The sequence below is a fragment of the Astyanax mexicanus genome, chromosome 21 (assembly GCF_023375975.1).
Source record: "Astyanax mexicanus isolate ESR-SI-001 chromosome 21, AstMex3_surface, whole genome shotgun sequence".
Taxonomy (NCBI): Eukaryota; Metazoa; Chordata; class Actinopteri; order Characiformes; family Acestrorhamphidae; genus Astyanax; species Astyanax mexicanus.
In genome coordinates, this window is record NC_064428.1 from 35,537,074 (window position 1) to 35,557,056 (window position 19,983).

General features: G+C 39.1%; 1 protein-coding gene across 2 annotated transcripts; it reads right to left on the reverse strand.

The window, feature by feature from the left end:
* Nucleotides 1-1,480: 1,480 nt before the first annotated feature.
* On the reverse strand, nucleotides 1,481-19,023 carry LOC103035440 (KH-type splicing regulatory protein). Of its 2 annotated transcripts, none has more exons than XM_022674492.2 (18): nucleotides 18,801-19,023; nucleotides 16,099-16,204; nucleotides 14,641-14,700; nucleotides 12,689-12,725; nucleotides 11,116-11,174; nucleotides 10,943-11,014; nucleotides 9,845-9,902; nucleotides 8,741-8,906; nucleotides 7,645-7,743; nucleotides 6,860-6,985; nucleotides 5,928-6,030; nucleotides 5,716-5,837; nucleotides 5,176-5,475; nucleotides 4,800-4,909; nucleotides 4,480-4,568; nucleotides 3,489-3,689; nucleotides 3,179-3,357; nucleotides 1,481-1,749 (listed from the first exon to the last, which is right to left on the reverse strand). In XM_022674492.2, exons 1-18 carry the CDS (start codon nucleotides 18,909-18,911, stop codon nucleotides 1,741-1,743), a joined length of 2,007 nt encoding a protein of 668 aa, XP_022530213.2. In that variant the 5' UTR covers nucleotides 18,912-19,023; the 3' UTR covers nucleotides 1,481-1,740. The 2 variants fall into 2 exon arrangements, with proteins under 2 accessions (XP_022530213.2, XP_022530214.2); XM_022674493.2 differs by having other exon boundaries at nucleotides 6,866-6,985; nucleotides 18,801-19,022.
* Nucleotides 19,024-19,983: the final 960 nt, after the last annotated feature.

Below are 19,983 nucleotides of genomic sequence, written 5' to 3' on the forward strand. Positions count from 1 at the left end.
GCACTGACTTTAGACTTGATAATAAAACACAGTGGATCAACAGCAGCAGATGACATGTCTCTCCAAACCATCACTGATTGGTGGAAACTTCACACTAGACCTCGAGCAGTTTGGACTGTGTGTCTCTCCACTCTTCCTCCAGACTCTGCTCCCTTGATTTACTTTAAATGAAATGTAAAATGTACTGATGATCGATCAGTGATGGTTTGGAGAGACATGTCATCTGCTGGTGTTGATCCACTGTGTTTTATTATCAAGTCTAAAGTCAGTGCAGTTTTGTTTTCCCACAAAATCTTACAGCACTTCATGCTTCTTCCCTCTGCTGATAACTTTTATATAGATGATTTCATTTTCCAGCAGGACTTGGCACACTGCCAAAAGTACCAAATGGTCTTATATAATACAATGTATAATATAATAGTTTTTGACTGGTACTTAAACCACTGCTCTACAGCTGCTCGCTCTTTAGCGCCACCTTTCTGCAAGGAAGTGAACTGCAGGCCTCGATTCATTTTTGGATTTTATTGAAACATGTTACAGAAAGAAAAACCGAAGTTACACAGGGAGGGGGGGGGTTTCGCTGAACCTGATGACAGTTTTAGTGAAAATGTTGTAAATCACATTATATGGTAATTACACCCCACGTCATGAGCTCCTAGAAACTAAAAGTAGTTCACACTCTGCTGACTCAGTAGCAAAGTGAACAACGACAGAAAGAAAAACAGTCTGCATATCTCCTTTTATTGTGAAGTTCTTTAAAAACGAGCAATAAAGTAAAAAAAAAAAAAAAAAAGCCTTCAATATATATTTATATAAACAAACATCGGGGCTTTTTAAAGTCGGGAAGAGAAAAAAAAAACGGAGAAAAATAAAAATAAACAGGGCGGTAATTCGTTAGGAAGATCACATACATTTAATCAGTACCTCATTCACACTTCAGGAGGACCACACACACACACTCACACACGAGACAGTAAAAGCTCAGAATGAAGAAGACACTGGGAATGTTTCAACTCAACTAGAGAACTTAATTTTAAAACAAATTAAAAGTCTAAAAAGGGGAAACAAAAGTAATAAAATAAAGAAACAAATTAAGAGAAGAACACAGTCGCTGGACACGTATTAAACGCAGTAAGAACACCTGGATGTTTAACAGACCACCCTCAAACCCCCCCCCCACCCAAACGTTCTTTCCCAATATTTTATTCATTAAAAAAAAAAAAAGAAGAAGGAAGACGAAGAAGAGAAGAAGAAGCGAAAGAGACGAACTGAAGTGCAAGTCCATGTGTGACGTAAGATCTACGCAGGAGGATGGAGATGGTGGAGGTTAGCCGGTGATGAGACGCATTTCCCTTTAGTTTTCCTGGCGACGGTTTCAGAATCAAATCATTTACTCTGTGAGGAGGAGGAGGAGGAGGAGGAGGAGAGTGAGGAAGAGTCAGCTACGCTTGTTTGTTTTTTCTTTAGTCCATTTCAGCAGAAACAAAAAAAAAAGACGAAAACGACGAGGTGAGGAAGAGGAGGAGCGGGTTAAGAAAGGCTTCCGTTTGTTCATTTGTGTCACCTGGAACAAGACAAAGACGACGAGATACAAAAAAAAGAAAAAGGAGGAAGGGCAGGGAGGGAAAAAAGGTGAAAATAAAAAAAAGGGAAGAGCCGGTGGGCTGCAGTGGAAATCATGGAGGACGAGTGATCGAGTGGGAGGACCAGTGAGCCGAGGGGCTGTCAGAGTTCAGAGCTTCACTGTGCCTGAAAAAAAACGGAACAAAACCCAAACAATTAGCAAAAAAAAAAAAAAAAAAAACGTTAATAAAAAAAATAATGAATTTTAGTATACATTTAATCAGAATCATCATTAGTGAAATCACAAGTTATTGTTCTAAGATAATAACTTAATAATCTGAGTTTCGTCTCCTCGCATTTAATAAAACAGCTATTTGTCCACTGCCGCTCACCGTAATTACTTAATTACACTTTGGGTGCGTGTTTCCACAGAGATCCTTGTTTAATACACAACAGTGAGTGGAAATGGAGGAGCTACTGAACTCCATGTCCTGTGACTGAGAAATCCTAAAATCTCACTGCTCCTCCTGTGAGTAGTGTTGAAATACTTGAGACGCATTCTAGAAAAAACAGTACAGAGTACCTCCAGGACAACGACTGATACTGTAGTTTATAGTTCTATTTGAAGCCATAGCAAATAGTATAGGAAGATGCCTTTATAAAGTATAAAGAAAGAGCGCTTTATTTTTGTTATTTTCAGAGCTTGTGTATAAACATACTTTGGTAACATGTTTAGTTAAATGAAATATGTTTCACATTCATCCACATTGTAATTTCAATTAAAAATAAATAAATTGAAGACAAACTAATTTTGCATTTTATGTTAAAATATATTAAATTCTATTTGGAATTAAGCTCTCCATTTTGCATATTTGATAAGCGGAGTTGTTAATATACATTTTTAAGGTTGTTAATTTCTGGGACAAATTAAATAGATTTTTTTCAAATGTACCCACTTGAATTCCCACTACAAATGGAGAATGACAGAGACAGACGCAGAGACAGACGCAGACACAGAGGCAGACACAGAGGCAGACACAGAGGCAGACACAGAGGCAGACACAGAGGCAGACACAGAGGCAGAGGCCAAAAGTTTGGACACACCTTCTCATTCAATGCGTTTTCTTTATTTTCATGATTATTTACATTGTAGATTCTCACTGAAGCATCAAAACTATGAATGAACACATGTGGAGTTTTATGTACTTAACAAAAAAAGAGCTGAACCTCCACAGTCACCGGACCTGAACCCAATCCGGATGGTTTGGGGTGAGCTGGAGCACAGAGTGAAGAAGGCAAAGGGGCAACAAGTGCTAATAAACACCTCTGGGAACTCCTTCCTTCAAGACTGTTAAACCACCTCTTGAAGCTCATTGAGAGAATGATGCCAAGAGTGTGCAAAGCAGTAATCAGAGCAAAGGGGGGCTATTTTGAAGAAACTAGAATATAAAACATGTTTTTTTATAAAACGTTATTTCACCTTTTTTTGTTAAGTACATAAAATTCCACATTTGTTCATTCATAGTTTTGATACTTCAGTGAGAATCTACATTAACTACATGTTTTAATTCATTAAGAATAAGTGAATTTCTCTTATTTATTGAAAGCTGTGTACCTGCTGGCCCTGTGGAGCAGCTGTAGGCTGGCCGGGTGTCTGTGGGGTTTGGCCGTAATAAGCAGCGTGTTGTCTGTAATACTCCGCCCAGGCGGCGCTATAATCAGTCTGTCCTCCTGCAGCTCCCGCCGCCGCCGGAGCGCCCCCTGCTGCTGGAGCAGCGCCACCGCCCTGTTGAGCTGCAAACAAACATTTATTTTATTAAATAAAAATAATCGTATCAACACCATCACATGAAATCATGAACTTGAGGTAAATAAATAAGAGTGATTTATTATATATTGAGCATTTCTCTGCTGATAACACTTACCCATCTTCTTGTAGTACTCCTCCCAGGCTTTGGTGTAGTCGGGCTGACCCGCACCCTGGGCTGCTTGGCTCTGGTCGGCGGGGGCCGGGGCGGCCGGCTGTCCGCTGGGCGTCTGGCCGGGCATGGCGCCGCCCGCAGGCTGCTGGTAGTACTGCGCGTAGTACGCTGCCCAGGCCGCACTGTGATCTGCTGCTGCCTTACCTAAAACACACACAGAAAAACAATGATTAACATAAAACACATTTCTAACACAACCTATGAAAATATTTATATAAAAAGTCTTGTTGTTAATTTCTTGTAATATTTAGAGTTGCATAAGGTGGGCGCAGCTTTGCCATCAAGCTGCCGGCGCTCAGAGGGAGCACAATTGGTCCTGCTCCCTCCAGGTGGGTAGATGGCGCTCTCCCCACATCACTCCTAGAGTGATATCTACAGTTTAAGGCTGCGTCTGTGAGCTGATGCATCAGAACCAAGTCGCTGCACTTTTCTCCGAGCGTTAGCGCTGTGATGCTACTCGGCAATGCTAAAGCATCAGCTGCAGTTCAAAAAGAAGCGGTGTCTGACTTCACATGTGTCGGAGGAAGTTGCGTAAGGTACCGAAAGTTCACAACGTATACTGAATAAGCTAATCTAAGGGTGGGCGATAAATCAAACATTGATTTAAAAAATAAATTATAATTACTGTAAAATACTGTAAACAAATAAATGTCAATTTAATCATTAAAAACCTAAAATACTAAATAATTACTGATTAATGATTAGCTCAAATCTAGATGTTGTATTTCAATAAATACTTTTTAAAACAAAAGAAAAACCCTTTCTGGGGCAAAATATTGTTTTTAGTATCTAAAATTGTGATACTTGTCACGTTTGGTATCGGCATAGAAGTTAAAATGTCCTATTGTTAAAATGCAATTCTCTACACACATCTTAAAGAAATATCAACCCACAAATTCCCATACTGGAGCATCGAGCGCAAGAGAAGACTTACTGGGGTCATGGGGCGCGGGCGGCTGCCACTGCTGATAGGTGTTCCCCCAGCCCTGAGGAGGGTACTGATGTGCACCTGGAGGACCACCACTGTACAGAGAACCACAACACCAGTATTACACATCTGGAGAAGTTTTACAAAGATCAAACCTAATCTCATCATCTGATGAAGCCCAGAAACCTACATTTATATACAGATATACACAAATATACACAATAGTTTAAGGTTAATGGACGCTACAAAACTTTCACTACAAAGACACTACTCTGCTCAGAATGCACACTTTTTATAAGCAGGACAGTAAGACTGAAGGTACTGACTGTGGAGGGGCTCCTGGGGGTCCCGGCTGATATGGATTTGGGTTGTAGGGTCCCATTGGACCAGCTGGACCAGGACCACCAGGACCGGGACCTACAGGACACAGAGGACCCTGAAAAGAGAGAGAGAGAGAGAGAGAGAGAGAGAGAGAGAGAGAGAGAGAGAGAGAGAGAGAGAGAGAGAGAGAGAGAGAGAGAGAGAGAGAGAGAGAGAGAGAGAGAGAGAGAGAGAGAGAGAGAGAGAGAGAAAGAACACAAACTGTCAGTTTATTCCACAACAGAATTGTACTATATTAAAATGATGTATCCTTGCATTTCTGGTCTCTGTATATTTGGGTCAACGATATATAATTTCAGTATGGATAGGAGCAGTATGTACCTCAATCTTGTCCTCGATGAGCTGCTTGGCGTGGTCTATCTGTTGCGGTGACCCCCGGATGGTGAACAGTTTGAAGTTGGGGTCTCCGTTGGGTGGCGGTTGGCGCGAGATCTCCACGAACGCTCCCGTCTGCTGGTTAATCGCCTTCACGTTCTCACCTCCCCGACCAATCACGAGGCCACATTTGTGAGCGGGGATAGAAAAGGTCATCTCGCCGCCTGGAGGACCCCAGTTACCTGGGCCACGCCCTCGACCACGCCCACCTGGAGGCATGCCTGTGCCAGGAGGACCAGGGGGTCCCTGGGAAAGACAGGAAACCAATCATTAAAAAAAATAATCACGGTACCAAAAAAAAAAAAAAAAAAATCCATTATTAACAGTGTGATTAATCGAGATTATTCAAAGAATTTAGCTGATCGATGGAAGACACTAATTATAACCCCGCAATTATTTCATATAAATATTTAGGCAACTGAACCTTCCTCTTAAAATGATACAGGCTTTAAAAGTTAAACACTGAAAATAAAAGCTGGTCCTCACCCCTCCTCCCTCCTCTCGGACGCGGATGCTCTGTAGCAGGTCGTTGATGATGCTGGCGGCGTGCTCGCAGCGGTCAGGAGGACCCATGATGTGAGCGATCTTATCAGGTCCGTTTCCATCGTCTAAAAACACGAACACGCATTAAAACCTCATTAATAACTAAATATAAAAACATTTAACATCCAAAGATATCAGAACAGAAAGAATCTCACCTGGTTTGAACTGTATTCTGACTCCAGCATCATTCTGAATCTTTTTGATCATCTCTCCGTTTCGGCCAATCACGACGCCCACAGAGTGACGGGGAACAGGTACCTGGCCAATCAGAATTCAGCAAATTAAAACCAGTTGTGTTTAAAGTAGTCAACAATATTTATCCACTGGACTACAGCCATGTATTGATGGTAAGCAGCCTTTTCTTTTAGTCTCTCTACTGGGGATGGGCAGTAACGACATTCTTTAAGATATAAAAAAAATTTATAGAAAAAAAACCTTCTGCAAAGAAAGTATCTAATTTTTAGAAGAAAAAAAAGTAATAAAGCAATGCAACAAAAATCTAAAAGTGCAGAGTATTTAGTGCATGCATATATACTGTCCACAAATAATTGAAAAAAAAAAAAAAAAAAACACTACATAGCAAAACAAATATCTAGAAATAATACTCTCACTCATGATCTGATATTTGTCTTGCATAAAAACAGTAGCTCCACTAGAACCCAGTATATTACCACCACAAAGCAAGTCAGACAGAAAAAACAAAAAAAAATTGTGTGGCATGTGTACGATACAGTATTGCAAACCCCCATTACCCACAAGCTTAATTTATACAAAAGGAGGGAAAGAAATACCTCACCACACCTCATGTTCAGCCGAATTCATTAAAAGAGCAAATCATTTATAGTTAAAATGATTTATTTATAAGTCATACAGCATTCCCCCCCACCCCCCACCCCTTACATTAGGATTTGCTTCAGCTAAAAAAAAAAAAAAAAAAAAAAAAGATACAAGCTGTACAGGGACAGGACAGTAACATTAACCCCATTTTAACTAGAAAATAAAACCTATAGATGTGCCGTATCCCAGTACAACAGAAATACATGAAGTTAAATAAAACAGTTGATAAATAGATGTGTCCCTCACTTACACACACCTCTATTCCTCCTCCTCCTCCTCCTCCGCCGCCGCCCATACGAGAGCCGTAGTCGTTTCTCTCTCCGAACCCAGGATGATCCCTTTCCCTCAGGATCTCCTGCACCATCTCCCGAGCTTGCTGAGAAACACACACAGAAGAAAAAAATAAGTGAACAGGCTGTGGCAATTAGCACTTTCAGTTCTGTAGAAATTACCTACTTTAATCATAACAATGTTTCCACATACATCATTGCTATAAAGCAAAACTCTTACATCTTTTCAGAAGTCTGAATAATAAGTCAGTGTGAAAAGATTAAATTCTTAGTCAATTCAAAGCGTTTGGAAAATATAAGCTGCCAGATTAACATCATGTCAAAAAATACCTACTTGCTGCTTTAACTTTCAATTCAATTTTATTTCTATAGCGCTTTTTACAAAAAAAGTTGTAACACAAAACAGCTTTACAGAGAAAAAAACAGGTCCACGCCTCTTATGAGCAGTACTTGAGCAGGTTCTTTCATGCTAAAGAAGCTGAAGCTACTCCAGCCTGTGAATGACTAGGCTAGTTAAGAGAAATTAGTGATTTTTGAGTAAAAGTGAGTAACTTAATTGTGTAAAATGACGTTTGTTTGGAGATATTTTAGTCTGGAAAGGCAGAAAAAGCAAGACTGTTGTAGATCCGGCACACAGAGGTGGAGATGGTGAGGAAATCGTTTTTGCTTTCTAGAAAGCGCTGAATTTAAGACCCTAAGTCTAAAAGGGATTACAGGGAAAGTAAAGCTTCCAGCAGATCCACACCTGCACTTTGTAGGGTTCTCCAATGATGCGAAGGGGCTTGTCCATGTTGGGTCCCTGAGACGCATCCTGAATCAGGATCATCTTCACTCCAGCTCGCTCCTACACACAATTATACAAATTAAATAAAACAACGGTACAACGAGGCTGTGTTCCAAATCAACATGCACGCCCCCAAAAGCAGAAGGAGAGGAGAGAGGCTGAAACAGAACTACACTGATTCAAAATCTCATTTCACCATGATTTAATTTACGGGAAGGCAATTTATTTGAATGTATGTAATTCAAAATCAAAAAATAAATAAAATTCAACTGGATTAACATTTAAAAACCTTATTAAAACATGGAAAAGTAACAAACAAATAAAAAAATAATACATTTGAATACAATAGCACCAAATCTATAGTATAGCTGGATATGGTATTAGTGATTTTTTTTTTCATGACTCAATACTTATCACAGCATTTGACAAGCATGCAAAACTGACCAGTGCTCATGTCACACACTGCTACGCAAATTCTATCCCAAACCAAGTTTTAAAAAGTAAAAAAAATAAAAAAATAATAATAAAAAATAGATATGCAAATTTTGATTGCATAAATCAGTGCTCCACACAAACACTTATATATTCTCTCGGGACAGATAAAAAAAATAGAATGGGATTAAAACTCTTTCGTGCGCTTTTGAGGCACTTTGGGTACAGAGAATTTGCATGTGGTGAACCCAGTTAACAGAAAATTACATGCTGGTTGTAAAATGACTTTCTTAATGCCAAACAGAGCTTACTTATATAGCCACTTACACATATAGCATAAAGAGAACACTTTAAGGAGGAAGAAATTCAATGTGGCACTAAAGGAGATTAAAAGGACAATTTTGCTGGGTGTCAGTCAACTGAGGAGCTTCAAAAGCGGCAACAGTAATCAGGAAAACTGCAGTCTACGCAATGTGCCAGACAGTTCTCAGTTTAGGGCAATTGTGAAGAGTTAGTCTGCATGAAACACTAATAAATATTGATGTAATTGACTGTAGCATCCCAAACTCGATGTAGTTTCAGTCACCCTCAGAACTCTGAGCAACACACGCGAACACATTCTCACCTGAAGCTGTTTAATGGTTTCTCCTCCTTTGCCGATGACGAGGCCGGCTTTTCCCGCTGGAATCATCATCTCCTGCATGTGGCCGCTGCCGTTGGTCTCGTGGAAAGACGAGGGTGGAGTGCCCCGCCCCCGCGAAACGATGTCATCTAACAGCATCTTGGCCTTCCTGTTGGTGGTGGCGGAGGGGAACATACCACAGGTTACAATGAAATATATAAATAATACAATATATTGATATTGCAATATATCATTAGTTTCATTTGCAGTTAGGCCTGTCACAATAATGGCAATATCGATTTATCGTACAATAAATGAACATGACCTCAATCATTTTAGATAATCATGATATCGTCTATTGTGTTTATTTGAATGTTTGTTCACATATATAAACAGTAAAAAGTATTTACGCCAGTCATGCTTCAATAACTGTGACTTCATACACACAGTGTGTGCTAAAAATAGGTAAAGAAATATGTATATAATTCCCAAACTAATTATAATAAATGATTATTAATTTTTGCTGTCTTTACAGTGTTTAATTACTTTATGCTATTCTGTTATTATTATGTCAGTGTCAGTTAATAGTCTTAAAATTACAAAAATATTGTGTATCGCGATAATTTCTGGGACAATATATTGTCCACAAAAAATTCTGATCGACAGGCCTACCTGCAATACATTATCGATATAAGCAGTTGAACATGGATGTGTTTATTGAAGCACAGGCCATCTAAATTCCTTAGGCTCTCCCACCTATTAGACTTCACTGCTTCATTACTCCACATGGTGGCGCTATAATCAAATTATTACTGTAACACTGTGGTAAGGAACATTGGTTTTCAAATTCTGTGTAAACGACACCAATAAGTGCACAATACCCTCTTCAGTAATGCAGATCCTGTGAAGTGAATTTAGAAAATGGTCCTAAATTCTAAAATAAGAAATAAATGTTCAAAACTGAAAGCAGCACAAAGAATATGAATAAAATCCCGTTTCCACACAGCAGAGTACTGAAGTGACTCAGCCTGAAGGTACAGAGGTGTGTCTGCAGACGGGTGCTGCAGTGAGGGGGGGGTGAGAGAGTAGAAGTGGGTTAACACTTACTGAATGGCGTCGTGAGACCCAGTTAGAGACACACTTCTCTCAGGTAAACCTCCACTGTCTGTAAACAAGCATAAAACACACAAATCACGTAAAAAAAAAAAAAAAAGTTCTTAATTCATGTTCTCAAAGATTTCACCCAATGACAGAATTACGACACTCTTCTGAAGGATAATATATTGTGAGCTAACCTACTTAAAATGTTACAAGATGAGTGCATCAAATCTTTACAGTATGTTGACTAGAGCTTAGATTGGGCCCGACCTTCCCCATAAACTGATGAGCCCAAGCCCGATTTAAACCTCACATTTTTTGAGTAAGTAGAGAATTAAAAGTGAGCTTTTAACATTTTCGGGCTGTTTGAATGAGCGAAATCTATTCAGAATTATATTAATTAACATTGCAACACTGAAGAAGCATAGACCCATTATATAAAAACAGAAACGTTTATTAAACGCAGATCTCTGAAAGATTAAAATGCCAGCAATGTGAACAATGATCCACAAGCCTAAACATCAGTAAATTAGGCTACAAGAACGATGTCTGAGCTTATAGCATAAGTGCAAAAACACACAAACAATCATTAAACAGAAATATAATTAATCTAATGCTATAATTAATGTTTAAGAATATAAAATACTTCCTGAATAAACTTTTTTATATTTTAAGCATAATTTCTAGCATTATTTTCTTGAGCCTGACCCGGGCATCGAGACAATTTCAAGACATAATCTCACAAAAAAAAAAAATCACATTTACACAGAAAAAGAAAGCCTCTTTGAAATGAAAACAGATGCTAAGGTAAAGACAGTTAAGCTAACATTACTATCCTAGTCCTGTACAGCTGTTCATATTTTTCAGCTGGAAAACAGACAGCTTGTAAAGAGGTAGGAAACTGAAATTCTGATAAAAAGCGTGATAATTTATTTAAAAATAGACTGTTCAGCTTCACTATGAGAGTAGTGACCTGCTGCCACTATTGGAAAACAATCCTAGACAGAGGAATCGGTTCAGTCATTCGTTTCATGATTCAAATTCATTTTAGAGCATTTCTATTGATCTGTTCATCATGAAATTCTGATAAAACACAACATCTCTTACCGGGAGCAATCTGAACTTTACAGCCAGACTCCTGCTGGATCTTATTGATCTGCTCTCCTCCTCGACCAATGACTGCAGAGCAAGACAAAACAGGGAGCCAATCAGAATGTGCTGAACACTCAGATGTGTTTAAAGGGTTTTTTAGAGTAAAGATTAGTGTGTGCTGGACATACTGAGTCCGACCATTCCATCAGGCACTCTGTACTCCTCCGTTACTGAGGAGGGACGTCCACTACAGAAACCAGGGGAAAAGGAGAGAGGGAAGATTAAGATCAGTAAACCTGGCAACAAAACACAAACATGAATATATAGCACTGTGATTGTAGTAACACTTAGCCAGAGTCCAAAACGATCTTCAAAATAAAAGCCCCTCTAAAATTTAATTCAACTCAGTTTTGAGTCAGTAAATTAAATACTATGACACTAGTTTGAGAGAATAGTTTAAAACTAATAGCTTATTGAAACAAATAAAATTTCAATAAATTTCAATAATAATTTTCTAAATTAAAAAAAAATGATAAAAGGTACAAAACTATGCAAAAACTAGTGTTGCAGTGTATCAATAATACAGTTTTGTGCTGGCACTTTATAAATATATTCTGACTCTTTATTTAAAGTAGCATTATAACGAAAAACATTTAATCTAATTGCAGCATGTTTTATACTAGGCTTCTAGACAAAACAAGTGGATTTGAGATGTTTGACTGCAATGTCTATACTAAAACTAGCATTGCTGGATAATACAGTTTTGTGCTGGCACTTTAGTAGCGTATTTTGATTCACAAAACATAACTTTATTAAAAGTTAAAGAAGAGAAAAAAAATATTTCTCAGCCACCAGCAGCATGCTTTATACTAGGCGAATAGACAAAAAAAAAACAAAAAAAAAAACGGATGTTTTGATTATATGGTTAAGTCAATAATCAGCAACACACCTCTAGTAGTGTTAATTGATGTTCACAGCCAATAAAAACCCAAAAATCAGTGTCTCAGAAAATTAGATATATATTAGACAAATTGGTACTTTTGGCAGTGTGCCAAGTTCTGCTGGAAAATGAAATCCTCATCTCCATAAAAAGTTGTCAGCAGAGGGAAGCATGAAGTGCTTAAAGAAATGTCTCTCCAAACCATCACTGATCATCAGTAAATTTTACATTTCATTTAAAGGAAATCAAAGGATCAGAGTCTGGAGGAAGAGTGGAGAGACACACAGTCCAAACTGCTCGAGGTCTAGTGTGAAGTTTCCACCAATCAGTGATGGTTTGGAGAGACATGTCATCAGCTGGTGTTGATCCACTGTGTTTTATTATCAAGTCTAAAGTCAGTGCAGTTTTTTTTTCCCACAAAATCTTACAGCACTTCATGCTTCCAATAAAAAACAACTTTTATGGAGATGCAGATTTCATTTTCCAGCAGGACTTGGCCCACTGCCCACACCGCTAAAAGTCCTAATATTCTAATTTTCTCTGACACTGACGCTTAAAATAGATCACTGTGGTAAATACATCCATATTATATGAGTTTCACTTTAAACTGAATTACTGAAATAAAGTAACTTTTCAATTAAATTCTTTTTTTCTATTTCTATATTCAATTTTTTTATGCACTAGTATGTGTGGATTACACATCTATCTTACAGTGCATAAATATGCATGTGTGAGGTAGCGCATGTAGAGCATGACTGTGCAATGTTCTCAGTCCCGCCTCCCTTTGGTTCCCCCCCTCCAAGAGAAGAAGACTGTCTTACCTCTGCTGAGACAGGGCAGCCAGCTGAGCCCCGATAGCTGTGGATCAGAACAGCCCATGGCATTACTTAATTAGTCTAAATATACAGCGTGTCTGACTCATCTGCTGAGAGTGTGACAGATCATCTTACAGTGTGAAAGTGTTCAAGGTCTACCTACAGGCTTTCAGAGCACATGAGAACACTCACACCAGGAGCGTTCATAACGAGCGTGAGTGACATGGCTGCAAGTAGATCACCAAACCTTCATTAATGCATCATTAAAACGTATCATACAACCTGGAATCTACTAAAACGGATGAAAATAAAAAAGGTACAAGCTACATATTATAAAAACGATATTGCCAAAAGTATACGCTCGCCCGATTTGCTAATGTTTGAAGATGTGAGGTTTGGACGGATTTGAGCTGCTCAGCCATTGAAACTCTCCATTTCAGTCTCTCTACTGTTCTCAATCTAATCTGAAGCTACATGAAGTGTGGAGGTCTGTAGTAGGGCTGCACGATATTGGAAAATTGTTACATTGCAGATATTCCGAAAAAGAAGAAGCAGCGCAGCGACTCGGTTCCGATGCATCAGCTCACAGACGCAACCTTGTGCTGATCCACATCACCCTAGGAGTGATGAGAGGGGAAAAAGCGCAGGAGAGCAAAGACAGTTGTGCTCTCTCAGGGCTCCGGCAGCTGATGGCAAGCTGCATGACCAGGATTCAAACCAGCGATCTCCTGATCATAGTGATATACAGTAATTTCACAAGTGCATGCGCCAATTGGAAATTTTAACCTGCAAGATGTTGGATTTACAGCACTAGACGAACCAAACTGACTTGTGTACCGCTATTCAAATTTTGGTGACATATATGGCAATAATAAACAATACAATGCCCATGACATCACCAGCCCCGCCCCCACCCACGTGCTGTTTCGCGTCCGGACCAATCAAGAGCTCAAAACCCGAGGAAAACAGCAAAACAACAGTAATCAGCCCTTTAAATCAGGCATTTAAACGCCTTTTTAAAAGGTGAATAAGAGCGTTTGTTTTTCTGGGATTAAAAGCTTGAATTCAGCTGTAACTGGAAATATCTGTGCTGCTAAACTGTGCTGGACTGAGGAGCACAGCTTTCCACACATGCTCACGTTTACAAGCACGTGCCCAACCATGTGGATGGAGGCCATGTTCTCCCCCTTCTCAGGCAGCAGCAGCCTGTCACTCACACAGACACAGAGACAGCGCTGTGTATCTACTACTTCTTGTGTCAAGAATCAAAACATTGCAACATGACGGGTTTGATTTAATTGCAATTGTGAAGTCAGACTCCGCCTCTTTTTGAACTGCTGTTGATGCCGCTTTACTGAGTAGCATCACAGCCCTTACGCTCGGAGGAAAGCGCAGCGACTCGGTTCTGATACATCAGCTCACAGATGCAGCCTTGTGCTGATCAACATCACCCTAGGAGTGATGAGGAGAAAGAGCACCATCTACTGTACCCACCCAGAGAGAACAAGGCCAATTGGGCTCTGGCAGCTGATGGCAAGCTGCATGACCAGGATTTGAAACAGCAATCTCCAGATCATTGCGGTATAAGGTAATTTAACAAGTGCATGTGCCACCTGGAAATTTGATCTGAAAGCTGTTACATTTGCAGCAATGGACAAAACAAATCTAGAGGTGTAAACCATGATGCGAACCAAACTAACGTGTATATGGCTATTCTAATTAGGAATGTACGGAAACGAGGCGCCAGAACCACAGGTGTCAATTTTATCCTCAAGAGTATACTGTGGATTATTTCACCACAACACTACAGCCATGTCACTCAGCCCTGGTTTGAATTACAGTTGGTATAATGTGACACTCAGAAAACAAATAAATAAACTAAAATCAATAGTACAGTACTCAGTAGTGTGTAAACTGTGTGTATATGTGAGATAGTATGGTTGTGTAATAACACTCACACAGCGCTGTAGCGTTATCCCTGTCACTCTGAGAGGCCATCCTCTTACTGTCTGGCTGATCTGAGGAGACACACACGCACAGACAGTTTCAAAACACAGTAAAAACAAAAACACACACACTTTCTCTGAGAGTTCATGTAACTAGTATCGCTGGCACTGGTGGAGACGCAAATGACTGACACCAGTGATGAACACCCACTGCAATGACTGCATATCAATACACAGCTCAGAAAATGTGTCAATTACCGTCAATAAACAGTGACTTTTAGTCACATGTCTTATGTGTCAATACACATTATTTTTAAGCACCAGTCACTGACTGACAGACATTCATTACAGGGAGCATTAAATAAACCGGCAAAATTATTTTTTTTCTTGGCAAAATTTCCAATAAATAATTGCAATGAATAATAATGGCTATTTTAAGAGGTGTTTTTTTAACCAAAATATTATATTTCACTGGCAAACAAAACAAAATAATGCAAAAGCAATAGAGCTCAAAAAACAAAAACCTCGAGATTTGAAAAGGAATGTTTAAAATATTAAAATATATAAATAAGAAAAACATTTTTTTTTCCCCAGACTATAAGGTGCACTGGATAATAAGGTGCATTAAGTAACACTAGAAAGGATGCCTACACTGAAGTGAGCAAAGATTTCGCCATGTGTCCCTTCTAATGGGGAAGCGCCCAAGTAAACAAAACTGTAATTCTTTAAAATATAGATATGTTGTTTTTTTTTTAGTTAAACGAGTGCTGGATGTTAACCTACACAGATTTCGCTCCTGAAAACTGTTTATTTGGGTGAGTAAAGAGCTTGTTTATTTACAGTAAGCTTAGATTTCCAATATTTTGTCTAAGGGTAAGTTTTCAGTGAAGTTTCTCAAGCACTAAGGCTGGGTGCAGCAGCAATAGCACTAGCCATTAACCACAGCACTAGCAAGGTGTAAATTCTGCTTGATCGTGCTACACTGAGGAACACTGAATGTTCCGGTAACACAGGGCACTATCAGCTAGCGGTTTGTCCAATGTAGCTTGTTTTAACACGGCAAACATGCAGACTACAGTCCGATATTCTCACCTCTGAATGACAAAAGAGCTAGTGCTGTGGTTAGCGGCTAATGCTAAATGCATAAATACTTTAGCAGAATGACTTTACTGCTCCCTTATACCCAACTATTTACACATAAGGCGCACCAGATTATAAAAGTCAATTTTTGGAAAAATGTAAGGATTAATGAGCCCTATAGTCCTATAGTCCAAAAAATACAGTATACGATACATAGATATGTAATAGTGATAGGGCTAGCTGTTGCTTTTATTCTGTTCATATCATTATTGGAATTATGCTGCACTAACCAAATGTAAAAATCATATGTCAATAGTTTCCTGCTTCCAAATAAGTTTCCCTTTGAGGACCTGGACTAAATTACTGGATTAAACAGGTGAGAGCGCTTACCTCCATCCTCCAAGGATCGTTTTTGTGCTGCGAATGGGTAGCTCTCGCTACCACCGTTATTGCTCATAGGGGGGGGCACAACATCTCCACCGATCTTGGCTGCGATCTAGAAATCAGAGAATTCAGTTTCAGTCTCAGATTAAAGACTTTTTGGCGTTACATCCATAAAATACAGAGCTTGCACCAGTGATAGTATATAAAATTAAACAGGAAGAGAGACATCACCTCCAAAAACTGCCATACAACATGGCAAACAATTCAATCATTATGCCTCTCAAAACATAACTATTTACATGGCTTGAGGAGCAAATTACAGACTATAATAGGGACTAAACTGGGATTTTCTGATCACTTGTCCACAAAAGAACCGAAATACCAATAAACAGTCTTCAGAAAATGTATAGAAGGAATATATTAGATTTTCTAAGTAACTAATACCTGCAGAAAATATGATCCTTAAAGTCCTTACTACTCCCAAATATGTCCAGAGCAGTAAATATGGAGCACACTGGGTACTTTTTGAGGACCGTGAAAATAAGAAGAAATAAGAAAAGAAGAAGAAACAGTTACTAGGATTCAGTTATTCTAAATATTCCAGTATTAAGTAGATGAGCTTAAAAAATAGAGAAGAGTTTCTGCAGCCAAAGGTTTGATTGAACTTCATAGTTTTGGTGAGATAATGGAAAGTTAGGAAGATACAACCTTGAATTGGCCAAGAACATCTTATATCTTTAATGAAAAGCTGACAAAGCTATCATTATGTAAATGTTCCGGGTGTGTACAAAAATTCAAAGATTCTGCTGAAGACCATTGAGTTGCTGTGCAAGTTGATATTTTCTGATATATAGTTTATATGGCCCTGATACAGTACTTTATGAAAAACATGGACCAAACACTATCTACTAGAAAAGCTACAAATACTTTATTTCAGTAAGTCAGTTCAAAATGTGAAACACTATACAGATGTATTACACACAGTGATCTATTTAAAGTGTTTATTTATTTTATTGTGGATTGTGTTACAGCCAATAAAAACCTTCTATGAAGATGCAGATTTCATTTTCCAGCAGGACTTGGCACACTGCCCACACTGCCAAAAGTGTCATATTATATTCTATTTTTTTTTTTTTGAGACACTGACTATGGTTTAAAATAGATCATTCTGTGAGTTATACATCTATATAATATATAAACCTATATACATCTACATAATATATATTTTGACCTGAATTACTAAAATAAAGTAACTTTTCAATGATATTCAATTTTTTTTTATAGATGCACTAGTACACATCTCTACATGCTCAATCACTGGACACATTTGTGGCTAACAAGACCTCAAACCAGCTTCCACTCATGAAACCCACCATATGAATACACGCATTTGGTGAAATTTTAACTTATATAGCACCTTTCTTAAGACAACCAAGGATGCTTTGCAATCATGTTCCACACAATTTTTTACACCAAGCACTTAACCAACACACACACTCAGATACCAGTGAGAATTGAAAGCCAATCATGCAGAGCATACTCTTAACCAGAAACAACCAACTGCATTGGGCATACAGTCACAATTACACACACAAGGGTAATTTAGCTACCTAAAGGAAACCCACCCAGACATGGGGAGAACATGGAAACTCAAAGAACTTGATATAATGCAGAATCTAGCAATATAATTATGTACAAACCTTGAAAGTTTTTGAACTTGCACAAGTTCACCCAAAGTTTACTTTTGCCATATTTCTCTTTTCCTGTTACCGAAATTCAGGAATCCCAGATAGGGACTTGAACCTAAGACACCAGCACTGGGAGACAAACATACTTACTACTAAAACTGGGCCATCAATATAGGAAACATTAGATTATTAGGTTAGCAAACTACTTTATAAATTCTACATGACACATGCGCATCCTTGATTTCCTTGTTTTCCTTTAACGTTTTTGTGTTATTTCTGGCAGCTACAGCTACTCTCTGCTGCAACTGATAAAACAATTATAGCTGGCTTGCTCATAGTTGATAAACATTTGATAAATATATTAATAAAACATGTAATTCCCACAAAAAAATGGGGGGAAAAAGTTCACAGTGTGAATGAAGGAGAGAAGACCCACACGCTAGGATCCTCATTCAATCAACACTATAGCTCTATACAGACACTGCTATGGATTCTATAGTAAGCTAGCCATTAACTGCCATAATAAAACTAAATACAAGCCCTTAAAAACGCTAGAAACGTTTAATTATTTAATAAACTCATATTTCATCGCTGGATCAGTTTAAACCCAATACACTGAGCTAACTAGCTTAGCATGGCTAGGTTAGCTTAGCTAGTTAGCCTACATTTGTAGGTTTGCTGGTTAGCATAGCAACAGCGGCTAACCAGCAGCACAGCTAGCTAACTAGATAGCATGGTTAGCAGACAAAGGACGCATTGGAAACTTGTTTAACTTTATTACTCCAGTTTAGCGCGTGTAAACCTCGATGAATTCACCAAATATTTAATTTAACTCGCATTAAAATGTTCCATATCAGCCTAAAATGCTCCAAAAACGCAAAACCCGACTAGCAAAAGCGCCCCACGCCGCCATACAAACAAATGGGAAACGTGCTAAGCTAGTTAGCCACCATGCTAGCTCCCACCGCCAGCTATCAGCGGGTCTTTCAGCCGCTCCAGGCCGCCGGAGTCACCCCTCACCTGGCGAGCGCGCTGCACCGCGTCCGCGAAGGCGTCCTTCTTGATCGCGCCGGCTCCCAGAGCTCCTGCCCCCGGGGCTCCGGGCGGCGGCACCGCGTTATACTCCGACATTTCTCTCCGTGAATGTGAGCGCAGGGGGGACGGAGGGGCAGATGCGGGCCGAGAGGTGGTGCGCAGGAGCGGGAAGGCGAAGGGAAGAAACCGCGGGGGGACACGGAGAGGGACAGACCGAGCTAATGAAGCCGAGTTTCTATTGGCTCTCGAAGGTGATTGGCGTCCACACGAGCCAATCGAAATGCGAGCTGGCGAAAAAAGAGGTGGGCGATAAGGCTTCTCGTAATCTTATTCGCTGATGGTTTTCCATCTTGAAACAAAGGGGGCGGGAGGCGGAGAGCGACCGTTTAAGCAGTGATTTTGCAGCTGAGGCGAACCAATCAGCGCTCAAGGACGAGTCAGATGGGCCAATTGAAATTCACTCAGAGATCGTTTCAGGCAGATGGACGGAGGCGTCAGCCAATCAATTGTTGACAGGAGGCGGGGCGTGTTTTTGAAGTATATTAGACCACAAAAAACCTTTAAATGTTTTTAAAGTAAATTTAATGCATTTTTTTTATATTTTAGACAACAAAACCCCAATTACATGTTTAAGTATATTTTATCCATTTATTTTTTTTATAGTTAAGACAACAAAACTCTTAAAATGTTAAACTCCAAAATTTGTTTTAGGTATATTACGAATGTGTTTTTTTCACCTTTCTAGACAACAAAACCCTATTATAGGGGTTTTAAAGTATATTTTCTTTTAGCAACTGTGGCCATTAAGTGCCACAGGACTAACTAGCTTAATTGCTCTTTTTTAATATGTTGTTTTTTTGGGTTTTTTTTAATCTTCAAAACATAAAAAATACAGGCATATAAAATCTTTTAATGTTTTACATTCAGTGCTTCAGGAAATTTTCAGACGATATATGGGGTGCCCCACAAAGCTCCGCATTTTAAAGATAATCAAACACTGATAATCGTTTAATAGAATGACACGTGGTAATGGGCAATGTGACTGGATCTGAGATAGCAGACCTCATAAATATTTGGACTGATGTCTCTGTTCACACCAAATTAGAAGGCACACATTGCAACTGCTCAGGGTTTATAATGACATGGCCAAACGTGTCCACAGGAGTGC